We start from the raw sequence: 17,920 nt of genomic DNA on the forward strand, positions 1-17,920 counted from the left end.
GTCTCTCTCCCTCTTCCTCCGTCTCTCCCTCTCTGTCTACAGATTTTCTACCCTCTTCTGTCTTCCATCTTTGAGACAGGCTCTAGAATTCTCCCAGATTCGAATCCAAGTGTCGTCAACAATTTTTGTGTCAGCCGAGCAAATTACTTACCTTCTCTGAGCCTCTCACCACCCTCAGGGCTGTGCTTGATCTCCCACGTTCCTTGTCACCAATTTATAGGGAGAATTGTCCCCACCTTTCTTTCCTCAATGTCTCTCCAACTAGATGGTGAACTCTTGGGGACCGGGAGCTATGTTGTTTACCATCTTTTCTCCCTCCCTCACCTGTGCCTCTGCCCCAGGCTCTTCTCCCAGGAGCTGCACAGGCAGAATCTTGGTGGCCCCTTTGCCTTCTTCGCCAGCTCCCCTACCCCACATCCAGATTATCACCAAGTCCTGTGGATTTCTCCCTCAGCTTTCTCCACCCTATATGCCTCTCTCTGACCCCACAGCCTGCCACCTCTCGGATTTTTTAGTGTCTCCAAAGTGCCAGGTACTGAGCTGATCTCTGACCATGGTCCCCTCTCAAGAGGATCACTACGGCAGTGTCTTTACTGATCTATCTCCAGGCTTACTGCTTCTCCTGCCCCCTCTCAGTACTTACTGTAATAGCTAAGGGATGGGGCAGCAAAGTGCATGCCTGCAAATTCTGTTGCTAAGGAAACCACTTCCTTGGTTACCGGCCTGGGTAGCATTTGTCTCACTGTGTCTGGATCCTGCTGAGTCGCTCCCACTCTCCAGGAAGATGAGGAGGAGGATTCAAGGGAGGACAATAGGAGTGGGGAGGAAGAGAAGAAGGGAGGGAACAAAAGGCAGGCAGAGAGGTGGAGAGCTCTGAGATCAGGAGGTAGATATAGAGAGATGCTTGCATAAACAAAAGCAGAAATCTGAAAGAGATAATGATGAAATGAGTGAAAGAGAGAGAGAGGGAGATAAGGAGAGAGAGAAAGGACAAGAAAGAAAAGGGGTTTATGAGCAGCTGGAGGAAATAAGAGAGACAGCAAAAAGGGAAATTGAGAGCAGGGGGGAGTGTAAAGAAACACAATGAGAAAGGGGGAAGGGATGGGGAAAGAACAAACCAATGCAAGAAAGAAGGGGGGAGGGAAGGCTAGGCTGGGCCTCGGGAAGGATACGGGTCCCTGAAGGACCTGCTCTGCAGCATCCCCATCCTTCTCCTCCTCCCACTGGCAATACTTTGGCAGCAGCCTCCAGCATCACTGGAGAAATAAGGAGGAAATCCCAGCCCTGCCTGTTCTCCTCAGGTCCTGGAGCCACATGCACTGGAGGCAACAGAAGGATGAGAGCCCAGGTGTCCTGGCTTCCATGCCAGGCATGTCCCTTGCACTAGGATCCAAAGCATTCCCTCCTCCTCAGGTGCAAGGGCGCTGTCACTGTGCGTGCAGATGGGACTTTTGCGAGAGGGCAGCAGCTGGCCCTAGTGCTGCTATTAATCTCCGTGTGATTCAGGCCAGTTAGCACTAGTCTCTGTGAATCAGTGCTCCTGTTGACCAATGGGGTTAACAACTTCCTAGGGTTGGTCAGGAGCCCCCCAAGCCCTTTTCCCTTTATCCCACCATTGTCTCCTCAGAAACTTTCCGATCACTTGCAAGTATCTGCTTGGTACTTGGTAAAATGCAGACTCTGCAGGAATGGGGAGTTTTGTCTGTTTTGTTCCTTTTGAAATCTTTAGAACCTAGAGCAGTGCCTGGCACACAGTAGATGCTCGGTAAAGATTGTTGAAGAAATGAACAAACAAATGAATGAATGCTACCTTGAATGAACAAATGCTACCTTGTTTCTTCTAGGTTTGAAACATAAAGATTTGATTCAAGAAGGTTGTCGAAGTATGATTAAAAAGGCAGAGATTGGCCAAAGAAGAAGCTGCTAAACTGTCCATCTCAGCTCCACCTCTGGTCTAAAGGGCTGTGAGCTCTTTAGGAGGGTAAGGCACAGAATCTGTGAGAGCCAAGGAGGAGAGTTGAGGAGAGCTTGGAAGTAGATGCTCCATGGCTTACATCACTTCTGGTCAGGGAGGGTTTGATTAGAAAGATGCTATTTAGAGGAGTGAGAGGAAATTGGCATACTGCTTCAGGGCTCAGCCTAGGACCAGAATCAAGGCTTGATCGGAGGCCAGGTGAGGGCTCAGACTGAGGTCAAGGTCAGGGCTCAGAGTGACCAAGGTCAGGATTCACTCAGGGTTAGGACTTGGCCTTAGTCTGTGACCGGAATCAGAGCTCAGTCTCTGGCAGAGATTTGGGCTCAGCCAGGAGACACTATCAGCATTTGTTCTGAGCAGGTTAAAGCTTGGCCTAGGACCCAGGCTGGAGTGCAATGACTGGGTCAAGACTCGATATGGAGAGGGACTCTCCAGATCTGGGACTCTGGCCAGGATTCTGGTTCATTGTGGTGATGACATCGGAGATCAGTGTGAGGCCATGATCATGGATCAGCGTATGTCCAGTATATGCTCAGTCTGTGATCAAGATTGGAGCTAGTCGTGACTCAGGATCAAGACTCTAAGATTGAGGCTCCATTTGTGACCAGGTCAGGCTTGGCTTGACATTGGGGTCAGTGTTTAGCCTGGGGGTCACAGAAGGATTTCTGGAGCCAACACAAGCCCCCAGAGGAGAAAGACCTTGCCCTTAATCTTGGAACAACCTCACACTCTCCTCTTTCTGAGATATTTCTTTCCTTTCCAAAAAAATTAGGAGAATGGCCTCTCCCATCTCTCGGTCCTCTTGAGCTCTGCCCTTGGGTAGGGAGAAGCCTCTCCCTCCCCTCCATCTGTCCCAGCTCTGTTTGCCATCCCTCTCCCCCTTACTGTTCATGTGGAAGTACGTAAACCCTTACCCCTCCCTTGGGCTGAGAACAGTTCCTGAGGCGCCAGCCCTTTTCCACAGAAGCCCTCTGTTGTGTGAGGAGAGAGGACATAGGGCCCTCCTTCAAGAGTGTTTGAGGTTAGAAGCGGAGACTCACTCCACCCACCAGGGCACAGGGGGGCCTTCTCTTTCCCCTCGCACTCACTGACTTCCTTCCTGCACACGAGTGCACAGCACCGCACACTCCGGGATTCTCTCTCACACACACTCACAAATACACAAAAGGAACACCTTCCCTAGCTAACCTCTTCCACACCCACGCACCAACCCAAGCAGGGACACTTACACCTCACTCTAGTAATCCCTCTCTTCCCACACCCCTTCCTCACACACACAACTGCCAAAGACATAAGGTATGTGCAGAAGCCATCCCTCCACAATAGACAGGCTCCTTCTCACGCATGGGGTTCCTACACAATGGCCACTTCCTCTTCCATGTGTACACAATTCTGCACATGGGAACTCACACGGACACACTGTGATGTGACGATCATCACACCAGCATGGGGGATACAGTCTCATGACACAGAGGCAGCTGAACATAGAGGCCATTTTACACACCGAGGCACACAGTCCTTCACGGGCAGTTACAGAGTTACGCAGACACAAAAGCAATTGTGAACCCCAGAACATTCTCTATCTCTGACACACACACACACACACACACACCACAGCCAGAAAAACATCCCATATATGAACTCGCCTCACACAATACTCTACCACTTGGCAGAATTATCAACAAAACTCACTTTTAATGAGGGTGTTGACCTGAGGAATCTTCAGACAGGGGCTTGTGGCCTGAGGTGACCACCAGCAAAGAACTGGCCCAGGTCTTGGACCAAGAGGCTCCCAGAGAGAGCTGGCCTCTGAGTGGGAGGGGAGGCCACGCCCTCTGCTGCTTCTGGAGAGAAGACTAGACCAGGGGAAAGAAATACGTTACAAAATACATTCAGAGCCCCCTGGCTAGGCCCTGGGATGGCCCAAATCCTACGGATGAGGGGTTCAGGGGGAGAACAGAAGGCCCGATTCCCGGGCCCCTCTCTTTGCATGGCCAGGTTCCAAGAGGTGGAACATTATTAGTCATATTCCTCTTAAAAAAATATATCTCTTTACACTCACCTTCTCTATAGTCTCTTGGCTATTTGGGAATGAGAATTTACCTGCACCCCAAGGCTTCAGAAAGGCTGCTTGGGGTGGTGGGGAGGCTGCTCCAGACAGAAGAGTAAAGAGCTGTGAGCTATGGCTTTTGCGTCTACATGGTGGGGAATGGTATAGGAATGCAGGCGAGGGCTGGGGGCGAAGCCACTGGTCTCCAAGGTGGGGAAACTGATGGGATCCTGGATAGATGCTTTCTAAGATCAATGATCAGGGATTCAGGTCCTCAGGAATCCTTTGGTTTGATGCCTCAGCATCAAGGGAACAGCATTTGTATGGAAATAAAGAGCCGTCCCATTCATTTCATTCCTTAAAGGATCCCCAAGGAAAGCTGGCTCCATTGGATTGTGATCAAGGGGTGGTTGATGGTCAGGGGTCTCTTCTGGGTTTGGTTCCCCCTGATTTGGAGCACCCTTGCTCTCTCACCTGGATAGCAAAAGACCCATTGGAAGGGGTCAGAAGGGCAGTGTAAGATCAATGTGCCAGACCCCACAATGGAGAGATGTGTTACTGGGGCTCTCATTTTTCCTCAGATTCTGCATGTGGCCTATGGCCATCCTGGTGGGATAACTGTTGGTGCCTGAAGAACCCTGGAAATGGGATCGAGGATCCCAAGGACACCTCCTAGATACAGCAAGGGAAGAAAAGGGCAGAATTCCAGCCTTAGAAGTGGGCAGGCAGTCAGATTGTTTCTCAGGAGCAGTGTGACCTGGGGGTGGGCCCATGATGCCAGTGACCCCACATGGTAGTGCCAATTAATCTACTGTGAGCACCAGTGCTTTCCCACCCCATACAGCGTGTCAGAAACCTAAGACTACAGAGAAACTTCCCAGAAATCTTTCTTCAAACAGAAGTGGCCTGGACGAACCTTGGTGCCAAGGCTTTCGGGGCGGAGGAGAGAAGGGGAGGCCATAAAAACAGCCCAGGAGAGAAGAGCATCGGGGGCTACTTTTTTACAACAGTCCCTTTAGCTCTTACATCAGGGTCCTCAACACCTGTGGTGAGGCACCCATGTCTCCAGGACACCCAGGAGCCCTCCCTCCCACAAGGGGAAGGGAACCCAGAGTGGCGGGGGTAGGGATGTGGGAGGCAGAAGAGGGCCCATGTGGCTGGAACCCCCCAAATCAGTTGCCTCTCCATCTCCAAAGGGGACTGAGAGCAGGTGGGGGGTGCCCGGGCAATCTCTTCCCTTGAGCCTCCTTTGTCATGCAGGAAACTCCTTGCAGGCCAACAGCAGCCAAATGGATTGTCCCCATACCAAAGAGAGGCCAGATGGGTTGGCGTCCCCAGGGTCTCGAGTCCCTTGCTTGGTCAGGACTCCCAGCCCGGTCCCCCCACCCCCCAACACGTCATCTGGGGTAGTAGTCGTCGGGAACGCCCGTGAGGTTCCTCCCTTTGAGGGCCGCGTCCACCATCTTGATGTAGGCGGAGATGGTCTTCTGCATGTCGGCGGTGTACGGGTCATACTCCAGCTTCCGGAGCCCCGAGCGCTTGAAGTTGCCGTCCTTCTGGCTCTCCACACAGAGCAGCCGGTCCTCCCTGACTGCCACACCCAGCAGGCCGACCATCCGGCCCAGCTGCACGAACAGGTCCTGCTTCAGGTCCTCAAAGTGCACCACCAGCACCTTCTTGCCGAACTTGAGCCAGTCCAGCGTGTGCGTGGCCCACCACGGGGCATAGTTCCTCACAAACTCTGGCCACTCTGTGGAGAGAGGAGGGGGCAGCTAAGTCGGAGGGGCTCAAAGCGTGCAGGTCAGGTGGCGCTGGCAGGGGCTGCAGTTATTCACAGCGCTGAAAACGCCATTACTCCTTGCAGATCTCCAGACTCATCCAGTTCCTCCCACCTCGGTGCTGCTGCTTCTGCCTGGAACATCCTTAGCCCTTCCTTCTCTTTGAGGATAATAATAACATCTGTTGCGTGCTCACTACATGCCAGGCACAGACCCATATAAACGTATATTACTAACTTTTGATATTTCAATATATATTTATATTAATATACAGCATAATAAATGTATTAACGTAGCTATTCATTCATTCATTCTTCTCAGCGACCCTATGAGGCAGGTTTCATCATTTTCTTCATGTAACAGAAAAGGAAACTGAGGCACAGAGAGGTTAGGTAACTTGCTCAAGGTCACACAGCTACTAACTGGAAGATCTAGGATTTGAATCCAGTCTGGCTTCAAAGTTTGGGGTTTTCACTATCAAGTTATCCTGTGTAGTAATACTTGTCCTGTGTAGTAATAGTATCTGCTTAGAGTATAATAATAAGACCATTGTACAGAGTAAGTAGAAAAAGCATATAAAGTTTTTGGTATGGCGCCCATATCCAGTAGGTGCTCAGTATACACTGGCTATTATTATTACTGTGATTATTCTGGTCTCAGGTAAGATGTTGTCTTTCTTGACTCCCCAGGCTCAGGCCGGTGCCTCCTCTGGACTTCACAGTCCCCTCTGTACCCTCCACATATGTTATCTGTCTCGCCAACACATTGTGGGCTAGGCATAGTTAAGTCAGATTTTTTATACTGTCATCTTTCCACCTTTCTGTACTACCTTTCTTTGCTTTTTATTGAAGAATCATGTACTGTTTCTTTCTGCTGTTTGTTACCTTTCTATGGTAAAATGACAGGATGGATTGTCACCAAAATTGGGAAGGTGTGTTTGGGATTGTCTGACTTGAAAGACAGGCTATGATAGAATGCGGGAGATTCCTTGGGGAGCCCTGCAGAGGAATTGAGAGAGACAGCCAGCCAGCCCCTGGTGCTGCTGAAACTCTGACAGAAGCAGCCTGGGTTACAGCATGGGCGGGTGGGTGGCCAGAAAAGATGGTGGGGATGGGGAAAGAGATTGCAGCCTCTATTCTGAGTGCTCGCTGGAGGGAGAATCACAGGGCAGGCACTCCAAAACCCGGAAGCCAGATCCACTGATTTTCACGGGCAACACCACCCACGCCATCCAGGAGGAGTTGCTGACTGAATGAGCATCACTGAGTCTCCCAAGTTAGGCTGGGGAGCCCAGCTGGTTCTTAATAATGAAATCCTCATCCCTTGCTGGGTACTCACAATCTCATTTAATCCTAACGATTACTCTGAAAGGAAAGGACTGCTGTTCACTTATCACCACGGAGGAAACTGAGGCTCAGAGAGGTGAGGTGACTTGCCCAAGGCCACACAGATAGGAAGCACCATTCAGACCAGGCCTGCCTGATTCCAGGTCCCGATCATTCCCAGGTACCAGAAGCCTCACCCCCACTTCCTTCCACTGCCTTACAACCAGCAGGGGCTCAATAAATGGTTGCTGAACTAAATTGAAATTCCCAACTGCCACCACACTGAGATGTGATAAAGGACTCTTCTTTCTTTTCAGAACACATCAGAATCTGTGGTGGGGCTCCTGTTCCTCCAGTGCCCCGGAACACCATGGATGCTTGAGAAATATTTATGCTGGTGACAAGGATATTTTTTATCCTTAAAATAGGTTATTTACAATGTATCTGGCTAATTGGGCCCACACTGTTCTAATGGGTTAAGACCAGATGTATCTGGGTGATTAGAAAAAAATTTAGCATGTGTATAGTCTGTTTTACCCCTTTTTAGAATTTCCCCACTCCTGAGTCACCTCACAGCATCCCTGGTGATTCAGGATACCTGCTGCTGCCATGGCAGAAGCCCAGGTGAATGGAGATGACACTTGGACAAGCAGTGACACACAGATCTGGACTTCTAGGCTTGGCCACTTCTGACCATCTCAAGTGGCTGCTGAAGGAGGGCTGCAGGGTTGTCCTAAGGAAAAGGAAGGGCCATTCTGTGTGGTGGTCAGGATTCCCTGGCTGGTGCCCCTAGCCGTGGATGCAGGTGGGATGGAGATGATATGGCATCCTTGTTGACTGCAAACCTCCCTGGGATGGGAACGTATGTTGCTTGAGCACCTACTGAGTGTCAGGGCTGTGTTGGGCACTTCACATGCACTATCTCATACAGCGCTCACAAGAGGACTAGAGAGTAGGAATTACTAGCCAGATTTTACACACGGGGAAAGGGAGACTTAGAGGCATGAAGCCACTTGCCAAAGGTCACACAGTGGGCGTCCAATGCAGGAATCAAACCCATGCCTATCCCAGACTGAGCCAGGCTTCCACCCTCCCAGCAAACCCTTTGAGAGCTCCTGATCTGATCAGCTCAGGCACCCTTCTCGCTCCAGACTCTAGTCTACTACTGCTCACTTCATTTTCAGGCGTTGTCTAAGACACAGCGTCTGTTCACAGATAACTTTAAAGTCAGACTGCCAGCGTTCAAAACCCAGCTCCTCTCGACATTTGCTGTGTGACGTCGGGGACCTTAGTCCATCTCCTCGAGTCTCAGTTTACCCACCTGCAAAATGGTGATTGTGCTAAGATCTGCATCCTAGAGGCAGTGCACATGGAATAGAATCAGATTTGAAAGGCCCTAGCACAGAGCCTTGGATACGGGAGGTGCTCGATAAATGTTGGTGCCTGTTACGATTAATCCTAATGTTGGCCCCCAGCTTCTCTGAGATGCCCCACTTGCTCCATCATTTTAGTCAGAGCTTCCTTCCAGCACCGCATTTGATACCCAGGCTGTTTCAGCAGCAGAGGTCTCCCTCCACCCACCATGGACGGATTCCCCACTTGAAGCTCCTCAGTTACTTCATGGGAAAGGAGAAGAATAAAAATTAAAAACAAAAGCCCTCGATTAGCTCAGGTTTTCCAGTGATTGATGGTTGCCTTCACATTGGGGGATAAAGGCACACCAAGTCACGGACCACCGGTAACAGGGGCCGGTTCCACTGGAACTGTCACACATGTGGGCCGGGCAGGGCATGGGCTGGCCACTCTTCGCTCCATCTTCCTGTCCAGAGGAGGAACTGGGGACTGATTAATAGCTTAACTGTACTTAATTCTCCATGGAATCATTAAACAGTCTCTGTTTCATTAAACAGATCCAGGACAATTCACCTTGTGTAATCATATCACATAAAACTTTGCTTTGGACACACTCCAGGGAGATTGTAAAATTAACGTTACGGAACCAAAAGTCAAGGTGGGGGGTACTGTAGGAGCTTTGACTCAACTATAACTGGGAGTAAAAAATGGCCAGGATGGGGTGACCTCTGCTCTGAGGTGGGTGATCCTCATGTTCTAGGCCCAGGGCTTCCTAAAGAAGCAATTCTCAGATTCAAGTGCACACAAAGCTTCAGAGGGAATCTTGTGAAAAGGCAGATTCTGATCAGTAAAGCCTGTGGGTGGGGGATGGGGGCCTAAGGTTTGCTTTTCTAAAAATCTCCCAGGTAAAGTCAGTGCTGCTGGTCCACAGGTCACACTTGGAACATAGAGGATTTAAAGGAGTGATTCTGCGACGGAGGCTGGGGGTGCATCAGAAACACCTGGAGGGATTGCCAGTCCCCCTCCAGGAGTTTCCGAGTCATAAGGTCCGGGGTGGGGCCTGAGAATTTGCATTTCTAACTAGTTCCCAAGTGATATTGACATTGCTGGTGCAGGAGCCCTAAAGTACCAGCAAACTTAAGTGCTTACAGGAGCCAGATGTTAACACAAATGAGAGAAATGGGCTGAGGGGCGACTGTGGGGCTTGGGTTCTTTGGGGAAGGCTCTCACAGAGCACCTGAAGACCTGGGTTGGGCCTGGGAGGGGGCACTGGGATAGGCCTCCCATTCCAGAATAATGTGGGGACCCCCACTATGAAATGTGTATGCCGGAACCCTCTCTTTCTCCCACCCCCTGCAGCCTCTTGGCTCAGCCGTCCTGATGCCTCCCTTATCTTTGGTTTTAAAGCTCCCAGTTGTCTTGAGTAAAGAAAAAGAGGCAAGGCAGCTCCTGGGAGTTAACACTGTCTGAACCTGAGACAAGGGGCTATGCCGGGAGGGGAGAACCTCCAAATGCATCAGGGGGTCAGCAACACCCCTGGGAAGGAGAGAGTAGCCAATGCCTGGGTGTGAATCCCAGTTCCATCAACACCTGGGTCCTCAGTCACGTGACTCGCTCCCTTGCTGGGATGGTTTTCTCACCCGTGAAATGGAATGTTAGGATGATTATGGTCACTTTCCTTACCTCTTTGGTAATTAGAAGGTTTAAATGAGATAATGAAAGCCAAGTGCCTGGTTTCCCATGAGCTTCCTAAGTGAGTCCCCTCCTTTTTCACTTGGGGCAGCAGAATGGCTGGGAAGTGAAGAGCTGGGTTCTAGTCCTGCCACTATGTGTCCAAGTGACCTTGGCAAGTGCCAGCCTCTTTCTGGGCCTCAGTTTCTCCATTAATAAACAGAGGATGAATCAGTGGCTCTCGGTCCTGCCTGTACACTGGAAGCAGCTGGGAGCTTTGAAAAATACAGATGCCCAGGCTCCGCTCCAGTAATGGTCCAGGGTGTAGCTTGGGCACTGGGATTTTCCCATACTGCTCTGACGGTTCTGCTGTGCAGCTGGGGCTGAGAACCACTGGGTTCAGTGATCTTCCAGGTTCTTTCCAACTTGACAAGCAGAGTCTCTGCTCAGGGGACCAGCTCCTGCCATTTGCATCTGCAGACTTCTCAGCTTGGCCCTGACCAGTGCTCACTGCCAATTGTTCTACAAATAAATAATTCAGAGGCTTCTTCACTCCTGGGAACAAGAGAACAAATGATGCCACCACCTGTCCAAGCTTCCACCCCCTCAGAGAGGGGGAGCCAGGCAGTGGAGAGACAGATGAGGCCCCTTGAGTGAAAGGAACCCAGGGCACAGTTGGTCAGGCAGGCCCAAGAGTTTTAATCAATGACATCAATGTTTAGGGTGTGATTGGCGAATCACTGAGTTAACATCATCTTGCCATGCTCAGGTCCTCTTTCGGGGGTCGGGGGGTGGCTGGGGCTTCGGAGCAGATGGAAGCCAAGGGGAGGGTTTGGAGGAGCAAGAAGCACCTCTGGGCTTGAGGATGGAACAGCTTGGCTTCTGGAGGCTGGATGAAGTGACGGTGGGGGCGGGGCTCACATTTACAGAGCATCTGCTGGGAGTCAGAGGCTCTGGGATGGGTGATTTATAACCACTGATATTTCATCTGGCCTGTCATCATAGGTTAGCACAGTGGTTAAGGGCGTCAGCTCTGGAGCAGGATTCCCTGGGTTCAAACCCCAGGTCCACCATTTCCTAGTAAAAGTTCCTTTACCTCCCTGGACTTAGCCTCTCCCAAAATGGGTTAATTGTGGGGATATCCCTGGGTGTGATTCTCTGATGATGGTAATTGACATGGGCTTTCGAGATCCTGGGCAGTTAAAGGTGTACCCAAGATGCCAGAACCTGGGTCAGAAAGTTCTCACCACTACTCTGGGCTGCCACCTCACCTTAAGACACAGTAATTACCTGCTAATAAGTGTCAGAAACCTCAGACCATTTTAATGAAGTTCGGTGCTCAGGGGCTGTCACTGTCACTTCCTAGCTGTGTGACCTGGGGCAAGTTACTTACCCTCTCTGAGCCTTCCAACCCAGCCCAGAGTTGTTGAGAATTTCATTAAAATAATGCTCTGTAAGTGATCTCTTGGCCTCGGCTGGATTCAGGTCTCCTGACTCCCAGGAAAGGGCTCTTGAACTTGCTACAATCAACCCCATATGAGGGTCTCCATTTCCATGAGTACCATCTACAGCCTTTAAAGGGTTAAATTTTTAGAGTGCTCTCCCCCCCTCCATTATCATCCCCTATTTTATAGATGTGACAAGCTAAGTCCCAGGTAGTCTTGCTCTCAGGGCCCATGTCCTTCACTACTATGTTATCATAAAAGCCCAGCTAACAAAGGCTGATGCTTGAGGGTGTGGTGGGACGTGGGAAGTGCACCTCCCAGGCTATATAAGCTGAGGAAGTGGAATCTCAACCTCACACACATGCCTGCCAGGATGCATCCTGGATTCCGAGACAGCACTGGCTCAGTGCACTGTCCCCTGCCCCCCAAGGCCCTGTGCCTCCCCTCTCAAGTAGTACCTTTGCCCTTCCAGTGGGCATGTGCAGCAAAGCCGATGTGGCCACCGTACTTGCGGTTGAACTCCGCCATGAGAGCCTTGTAGGGGTTACGAATGAGCAGGATGGCGGCATCAAAGGCCTCGATCTCCTTCTGGCCGCTCTCGTGTGTCTTGATGCAGATGGTCCTCCCGCTGCGCCAGTGGTCCCGCTCACCTTTAAACCCTTCCCACAGTCAGAGGGTGGGGGACATGGCAGGTGAATTGGGGAAGGCAAAAAGTCCACCCCACCCCGTTCCGAGCCACCTCAGGAGTCCTCATATGTTCGCTTACTCATTAATTCTTTCGTTTACTCGCATATTTATTGAGCGCCTCTTATGTGCCAGGCATTGTGCTGAGAGCTGGGGATAAAATGATTTGCAAAAAGGTCCATGGGTCTTACTGTTTTTGAGAGCCAGATTATTCAAATAGTGACACAAATGAATGTAAAGTCACTGCCCTGGTCAGTGCTTTGGAGAGAAGTATTCATACTTGGGCGCTGTGAGAGAGGCCTCACAGTGATGTGTCGGATGATGGACAATTGATTCCTCTTTAGGTGAAGTCTATAACCCCACCCCACTGATGTTGGGCATGGCCATATGACGTGCTGAGGCCAGTGGAATGAGGGTGGAGGTGGGTCTCTGCCAACGTCTCAAGGTGCATCACATGTTTCTCTTTATTATTGTGTGCTTTCGCAATCACTGTGAGAACATGTCCTGGAGGGCTGTTGGTCCCAGATGGTGAGAAACACATGGAACAGATGTGGGTCTGACCTGCAGCCTGGAGCTGAGCAGCCCAGCTAGCCTAACCTAGATCACTGACCTAGGCAGGCGGCATCCAGAAAGGTGTTCTGGGGGGAAGAAATGCTTAGCTGAGGAGGACTTTACTAACCCCAAAGAGAAGGGAATGGTGGAGGGAACAGCAGGTGAAAAGATCCTACGGTCCGTGGGAAGAGATGGGTGACAGAGGAGTGACTGCTAAGTGAGAGCAGAGAGCAAGGGGGGAGTGTGAGGCTGGAGGGAGTTATGGGGGATGTGATGAGGAATTCAGTCCTAGACCAGAAAAAATGGGCAGCCCCTAAAATGATTTAAGCAAAAAGAAGAAGGGACATGATTCAGTTTTCATTTCAAAAGCCGAGTAACTGCAAGTTCTGAATAGCTGGAGAATGGGGAAAGCTCCTATGGCACCGACCCTGTGCTGAACCCTTTACATATATTAGGCAACTTCAATTTTAAAGATAAGGAAACTGAGGCATAGAGAGATCAACTAACTTGCTCAAGTTACAGAACTAGTGAGAGTCAGAGACGAGATTCAAACCCAAGCTATATAGATGACCAAGACTGTGTTCTTCACCATCCGAGCTTTCTAGTCTCAAGAAAGCTAAGGCATTTGGATAGTATCTTGAAAGGCAAGGAGAAATATTATTGTACTAGTTCTTCAAGATACTGGCTGTGTTCTTAATGAGTAATCCTGGACATCATGTCATCTCTTTGGGCCTCAGTTTCCTCATTTGTATAATGGAACCATGCGGCTTTCCTTCACAGGGCTGGTGTGAGAAATCAATGAGACATGTAGTAAGGTTTCAATAAATGGCAGCTAGTGCAGAACAAGTCGCAGGGGAAAACCCTGCTTCATCAATCCTAGAGTAATTTCTTCCCTACCCACTCACAACAGTTCTAAGGCTTTGTGCTCTGGCTTTTAAGGTGGATTAAGGTGAGGCTAGCATGGTACCTACTCCTGTTCCTGAAGATCTGGGTTCGGAGAGGTGCAGCCCCCCTTACAGGGCCACAGGGCAGAAGAGCCAGGAATGGAATCTGTTTCCTGAGTCAGATGGCATCCTGGGAATTGCCAAGCCAAGTTGCAGGGATGAGCCTAGCCTTGAAAATTAACACTGGCCCATATTCATGAGAAAATGTTAACCCACCGTCTTTGAGGACCATGGGAAGCACAGCATCATGGGAAAAATTGCTTCCTGAGGGCAATGAGGAATGTGGTACGGCAGCTTGAGCGAGAGCTTGGGACACAGACATTTACCCACAAGGTGGCACTGGATACAATTTCATGTCATGCTGTCATGCATTTCACTGGTAGAGCTCTTCATGACATGGACAAAGGACTTCCCATTTATTATTTCATTTTACCTTCACCAAAATCCATTTAACCATGAGCACAGCAATGGAAAAACACAAGAAGGAGGTACACAGGAATCTACCAGATTCTCAGAGAAGAAAAATCGTCAGATACACGGCAGAATGGTCAAACTCGTGTAAATCAGCTCCATGCATTGTGAGAATCACACTTCTCTTTGTTCCACGGTGGAGTCAACCTAGCACAGTATTTATCAAGATAAAAAAAGAAAAACTAGGAATATTGGAAAAAATTTGCTCCAGATTCTAGATTTTGGTTGCCTGGGGCTTAGTCTATACAGAGTATTGGAAATGTAGGGAGGTAAGAAAAATTCCACTTAGCAGAATGTCTCCCAGGGAGAGGAGAGTTTTATGTCCACAAAGCAGGCTTTGAGAAGCTACATTAAACAAGCTTGCCTGAGGAACAACAGATGGTTGCTCAGCTGTCCCCTAAGAAGGTCCTTCTAGAGGGGATCAGGGATGCACAGAAGAATCTGGGATGCAAGCTTGGGGCCAGGGCAGAATTGTTGAACTCCATTTCCAGGCCTCCCTTCCCTATTTTTCTCTTACACAGGACCCAGCACCTCCTGTACATAAATGTGAAATATTTAAATCATTACTTTGAAGGGTCACAAGAAAGCAGCTTGTCTGGGGCACCCACATGACCTTCAAACTTTAGGGGCTGGACAATTGTCCTAGAATTTGGAGGAATGACCTTGTGGTTTCAGACCACAGAAAGAACAAGATAGATTTTCTCCTTCTCTTCCTCCCATCTCCCAATATTATAGTTGCCTATATGCATTTTGCCATTAGGCAAACTGAGGCACAGAGAAGGGCAGTGGCAGAGACTCCACATTTTTGCAGGGCCTGGTGTTTACTGGGGTAGGAGAGGCCCACTCCTGGCTCTGGACATGGACATCCCAGAGACTGAGAGTCTTCTAGAAATAATAGAGTTTGTTTTGAGGTAGTCCTTAGGAATTCTTGTCCTGTGTCAGCTGGACTGAGAGGCTGCCTCATCAATCTCCTGCCCCATCTGTGGGCCTCCAGGGGTGGAGAAGGGCTCTCCCTAACTCTGGGCTGTTATCCCAGTCACTTCTTCCTCAGAGATCTAGGCTCTGAGACCTGACAGGCCACAGAGCTAGAGCCTGTACTCAGGGCTGAGGGGTCCCCAAGATGGGGAGGGGGACAGAGAAGGGAGATAAAGCCTAGGGAGAGAGAAGAGACCAGAAACAGAAAGATGTCTGGAGAGAGGGATGGTTGAGACAAAGGAAGGGAGTAGAAGGGGAGAGAGAAACAGACACACACAGAAACAAAATAAGGAGAGAACGACAGAGACACAGGACTGAGAAATAGAGGGAGACAGAGATACATATGAGACAGAGAGACACACGGAAAGGCAGAGGTAGAGAGAGAAAGATCAAGAGAGAGAGAGACAGGTAGACAGATGGACAGAAAGAGACAGATGAGTGGATGGACAGTCACAGAGAAAACCATGCTTTGCAAATAGCCCACCTCCCTGGGTCAGGGGAAGAGAAGGCAGAACTCAAATGGGACAGACACTTGGATTCTGGGAGGGAAGGGTTCTTCCCTCCCTCTCTCCCTCCCTTCCTTCCCCTTCCTCAACAGCCCTTGGGTGGGTTGGGTCTTTTGCCAGGATGAAGGAAGAAAAGGTTACAGAGAAAATGGAGGGAGATGAGAATGTCAGGCAGCCCTGCAGACCTAGGAGGGCCCCGCGGCGGGGGGCACCCACAAGACACATGCTTGTTGCAGAGGAGGAAACTGAGGTCTCAAGTAGAGGGAGGTATGTGTCTCCAGTTCTCTACCTAGTTAGCAGAGATTAGGGAAGAAACTCTAAAGGGCTTAAATAAATCAGCGAGAGTCACTCGAGCATCAGCTGATATAGAAACCACCCCACTCTGGGCCCATCACTGAGGCCCCCTCACTTCTAATTAATGACCTCCTAAATGCTCTTCGCCACTGTCCCCTTCTCCCCATCATTGTTGCTCCCTGGGGTGACCCTGCAGGCTAGATGTCCCCCATGCAACCTCTGTGGCCAGAGGGGTATTTCACACCACTTCTCTGCCTAAAATGCTCTATACCCCACTCCCCTCACCTCCACTCACCCATCGCCCCCAGGACAATGTGCGCAGCTCTCAGAAGGGCATTCCAGGGGCTTTGTTGTGTCCAGTCCTGGCTGCCCCTCCTGCCCCATGCCCCAGCCCCCATCCCCTTCACTGCCCAACACCATCAAACTATTTTCATTCACCATCACGCTGTGTCACTATCCTCTCCTACTTGTCTAGTCTCTGCCCACACCACGGCCTCTGCCAGAGACTCTCTTGTCCTTCTGGGTAAGTCCTGCCCACCTTCTGCACCCCTCCTCCCCCGCCCCCCGCCCCACCACCTAAGACTGAGTTACAAAATATACAAATCGCCTGTCACAGTGCTGGACCCATCGTGGATATTCAATCCATGCCCACAATTATTAGTATTATTAACAGTGACATGAATACATGAATAATAATAAGGGCCATGATAAAGAAGTACCCCAGGTACAAGGGAGATAAAGGAGAAGGATACCAAAATCTGCAAGAGACATTGCAAAGGGGGATGTGACCTGTGGCTGGAGAAGCAGGTTTCCAGGCAGGTGAGTATGGGTTCAGGGTGGGGACAGGACTGATGTCCCAGGGAGAGGAGACAGCAGGTGTCAATGTCTGGTGCGTTTTCCAACTACAAATGGCTCTTATGCCTGGAGTCTGATGCAGGAAAGGGGCAGCAAACTGCCACCCAGTGAGGGCAAATCGAGGACAGCAGTTACCCCTCCCTCTGACACCATGATCCCCTCTCCCCCATGTTCCAGGACCCACCAGGGTTTGAGGATTTCATTAAGTTAAGTATGTCTCAGCTGCAAAGGTGAGGGTGGAGGGACTTGAGGCTTAGCCAGATTGACTGATGCTACTGGGAGGCAGGAACCCCCTCTTTGCCTATACCCCATTGCCAGCCCCAAACTTCCAGGGAGAGCTCACTCTCTCCTGCAAGGGCTCAGGCCAGAGGAAGCATTTTTAAGCCCCTAGTCAAAAGGCAGCCACATTCAAAGCCCACAAACCCCTGCCTTTCTCTGTGGCACTTAAGGAAACATTACACAGCTTGAGCCAGAGGGATTGCTAGGGAGGGTTGATGCTTTCTCTTTCTCTCTATCTCTCTCTCTCTCTCTCTCTCCTCTCTCTCCCTCCACCCCATCCCCCTGCTTTCTTCAGGGGTTGTCTTATTTCTCAAGTAGTTCATAGAATTGAGGTGGCAAGATGTTTGTTAAGAGCTACACAATTATATCTTTGTTGCTTCCAAGTTCAGCATACAAGGAACATAAAAGAAAGGCTATTTCTTCTCTTTGAGCTTAACTCCCTTTGGCTTAAATTCAGCCCCATATCCATCCTTAAATGAATTATTGTGGTAGGGACAGTAGAGTGTTGACATAAGCCCCAATAAAGTGCCTATCACGACAAGCTAGTAGTAGGTCAAGATCACACAAGCAACATGGACAGAAAATGAAGGAGAGTTAATATACCTAAGGAAAATAAAGATTTCATCGCAAGAATGGGAAATGGATGTCAGGCCTTAAAACAAACAAACAAAAAAATGTTTATTTAAAAATGCATATACAGACTCATCTGGCTAAAACTTAAACTTCAAAGTTCATCCAAGGCAAACTTAGTTGGAATTTCTTC

The 17,920-nt window shown here is 49.8% G+C and overlaps 1 protein-coding gene across 2 annotated transcripts in view; it reads right to left on the reverse strand.

The window, feature by feature from the left end:
• Positions 1-3,682: 3,682 nt before the first annotated feature.
• Positions 3,683-17,920, reverse strand: part of WSCD2 (WSC domain containing 2) — a 101,475-nt gene continuing 87,237 nt past the window's right edge. For both annotated transcript variants that reach the window (XM_006922176.3, XM_015597311.2), the window contains 2 exons: positions 12,056-12,256; positions 3,683-5,775 (listed from right to left, as the gene is read on the reverse strand). In XM_006922176.3, the coding sequence (XP_006922238.1) occupies positions 5,423-5,775; positions 12,056-12,256 (554 nt within the window). In that variant the 3' untranslated portion in view covers positions 3,683-5,422. The remainder of the gene's footprint in view (positions 5,776-12,055; positions 12,257-17,920) is intronic.

This window comes from Pteropus alecto, unplaced genomic scaffold (genome assembly GCF_000325575.1).
Source record: "Pteropus alecto unplaced genomic scaffold, ASM32557v1 scaffold259, whole genome shotgun sequence".
NCBI lineage: Eukaryota > Metazoa > Chordata > Mammalia > Chiroptera > Pteropodidae > Pteropus > Pteropus alecto.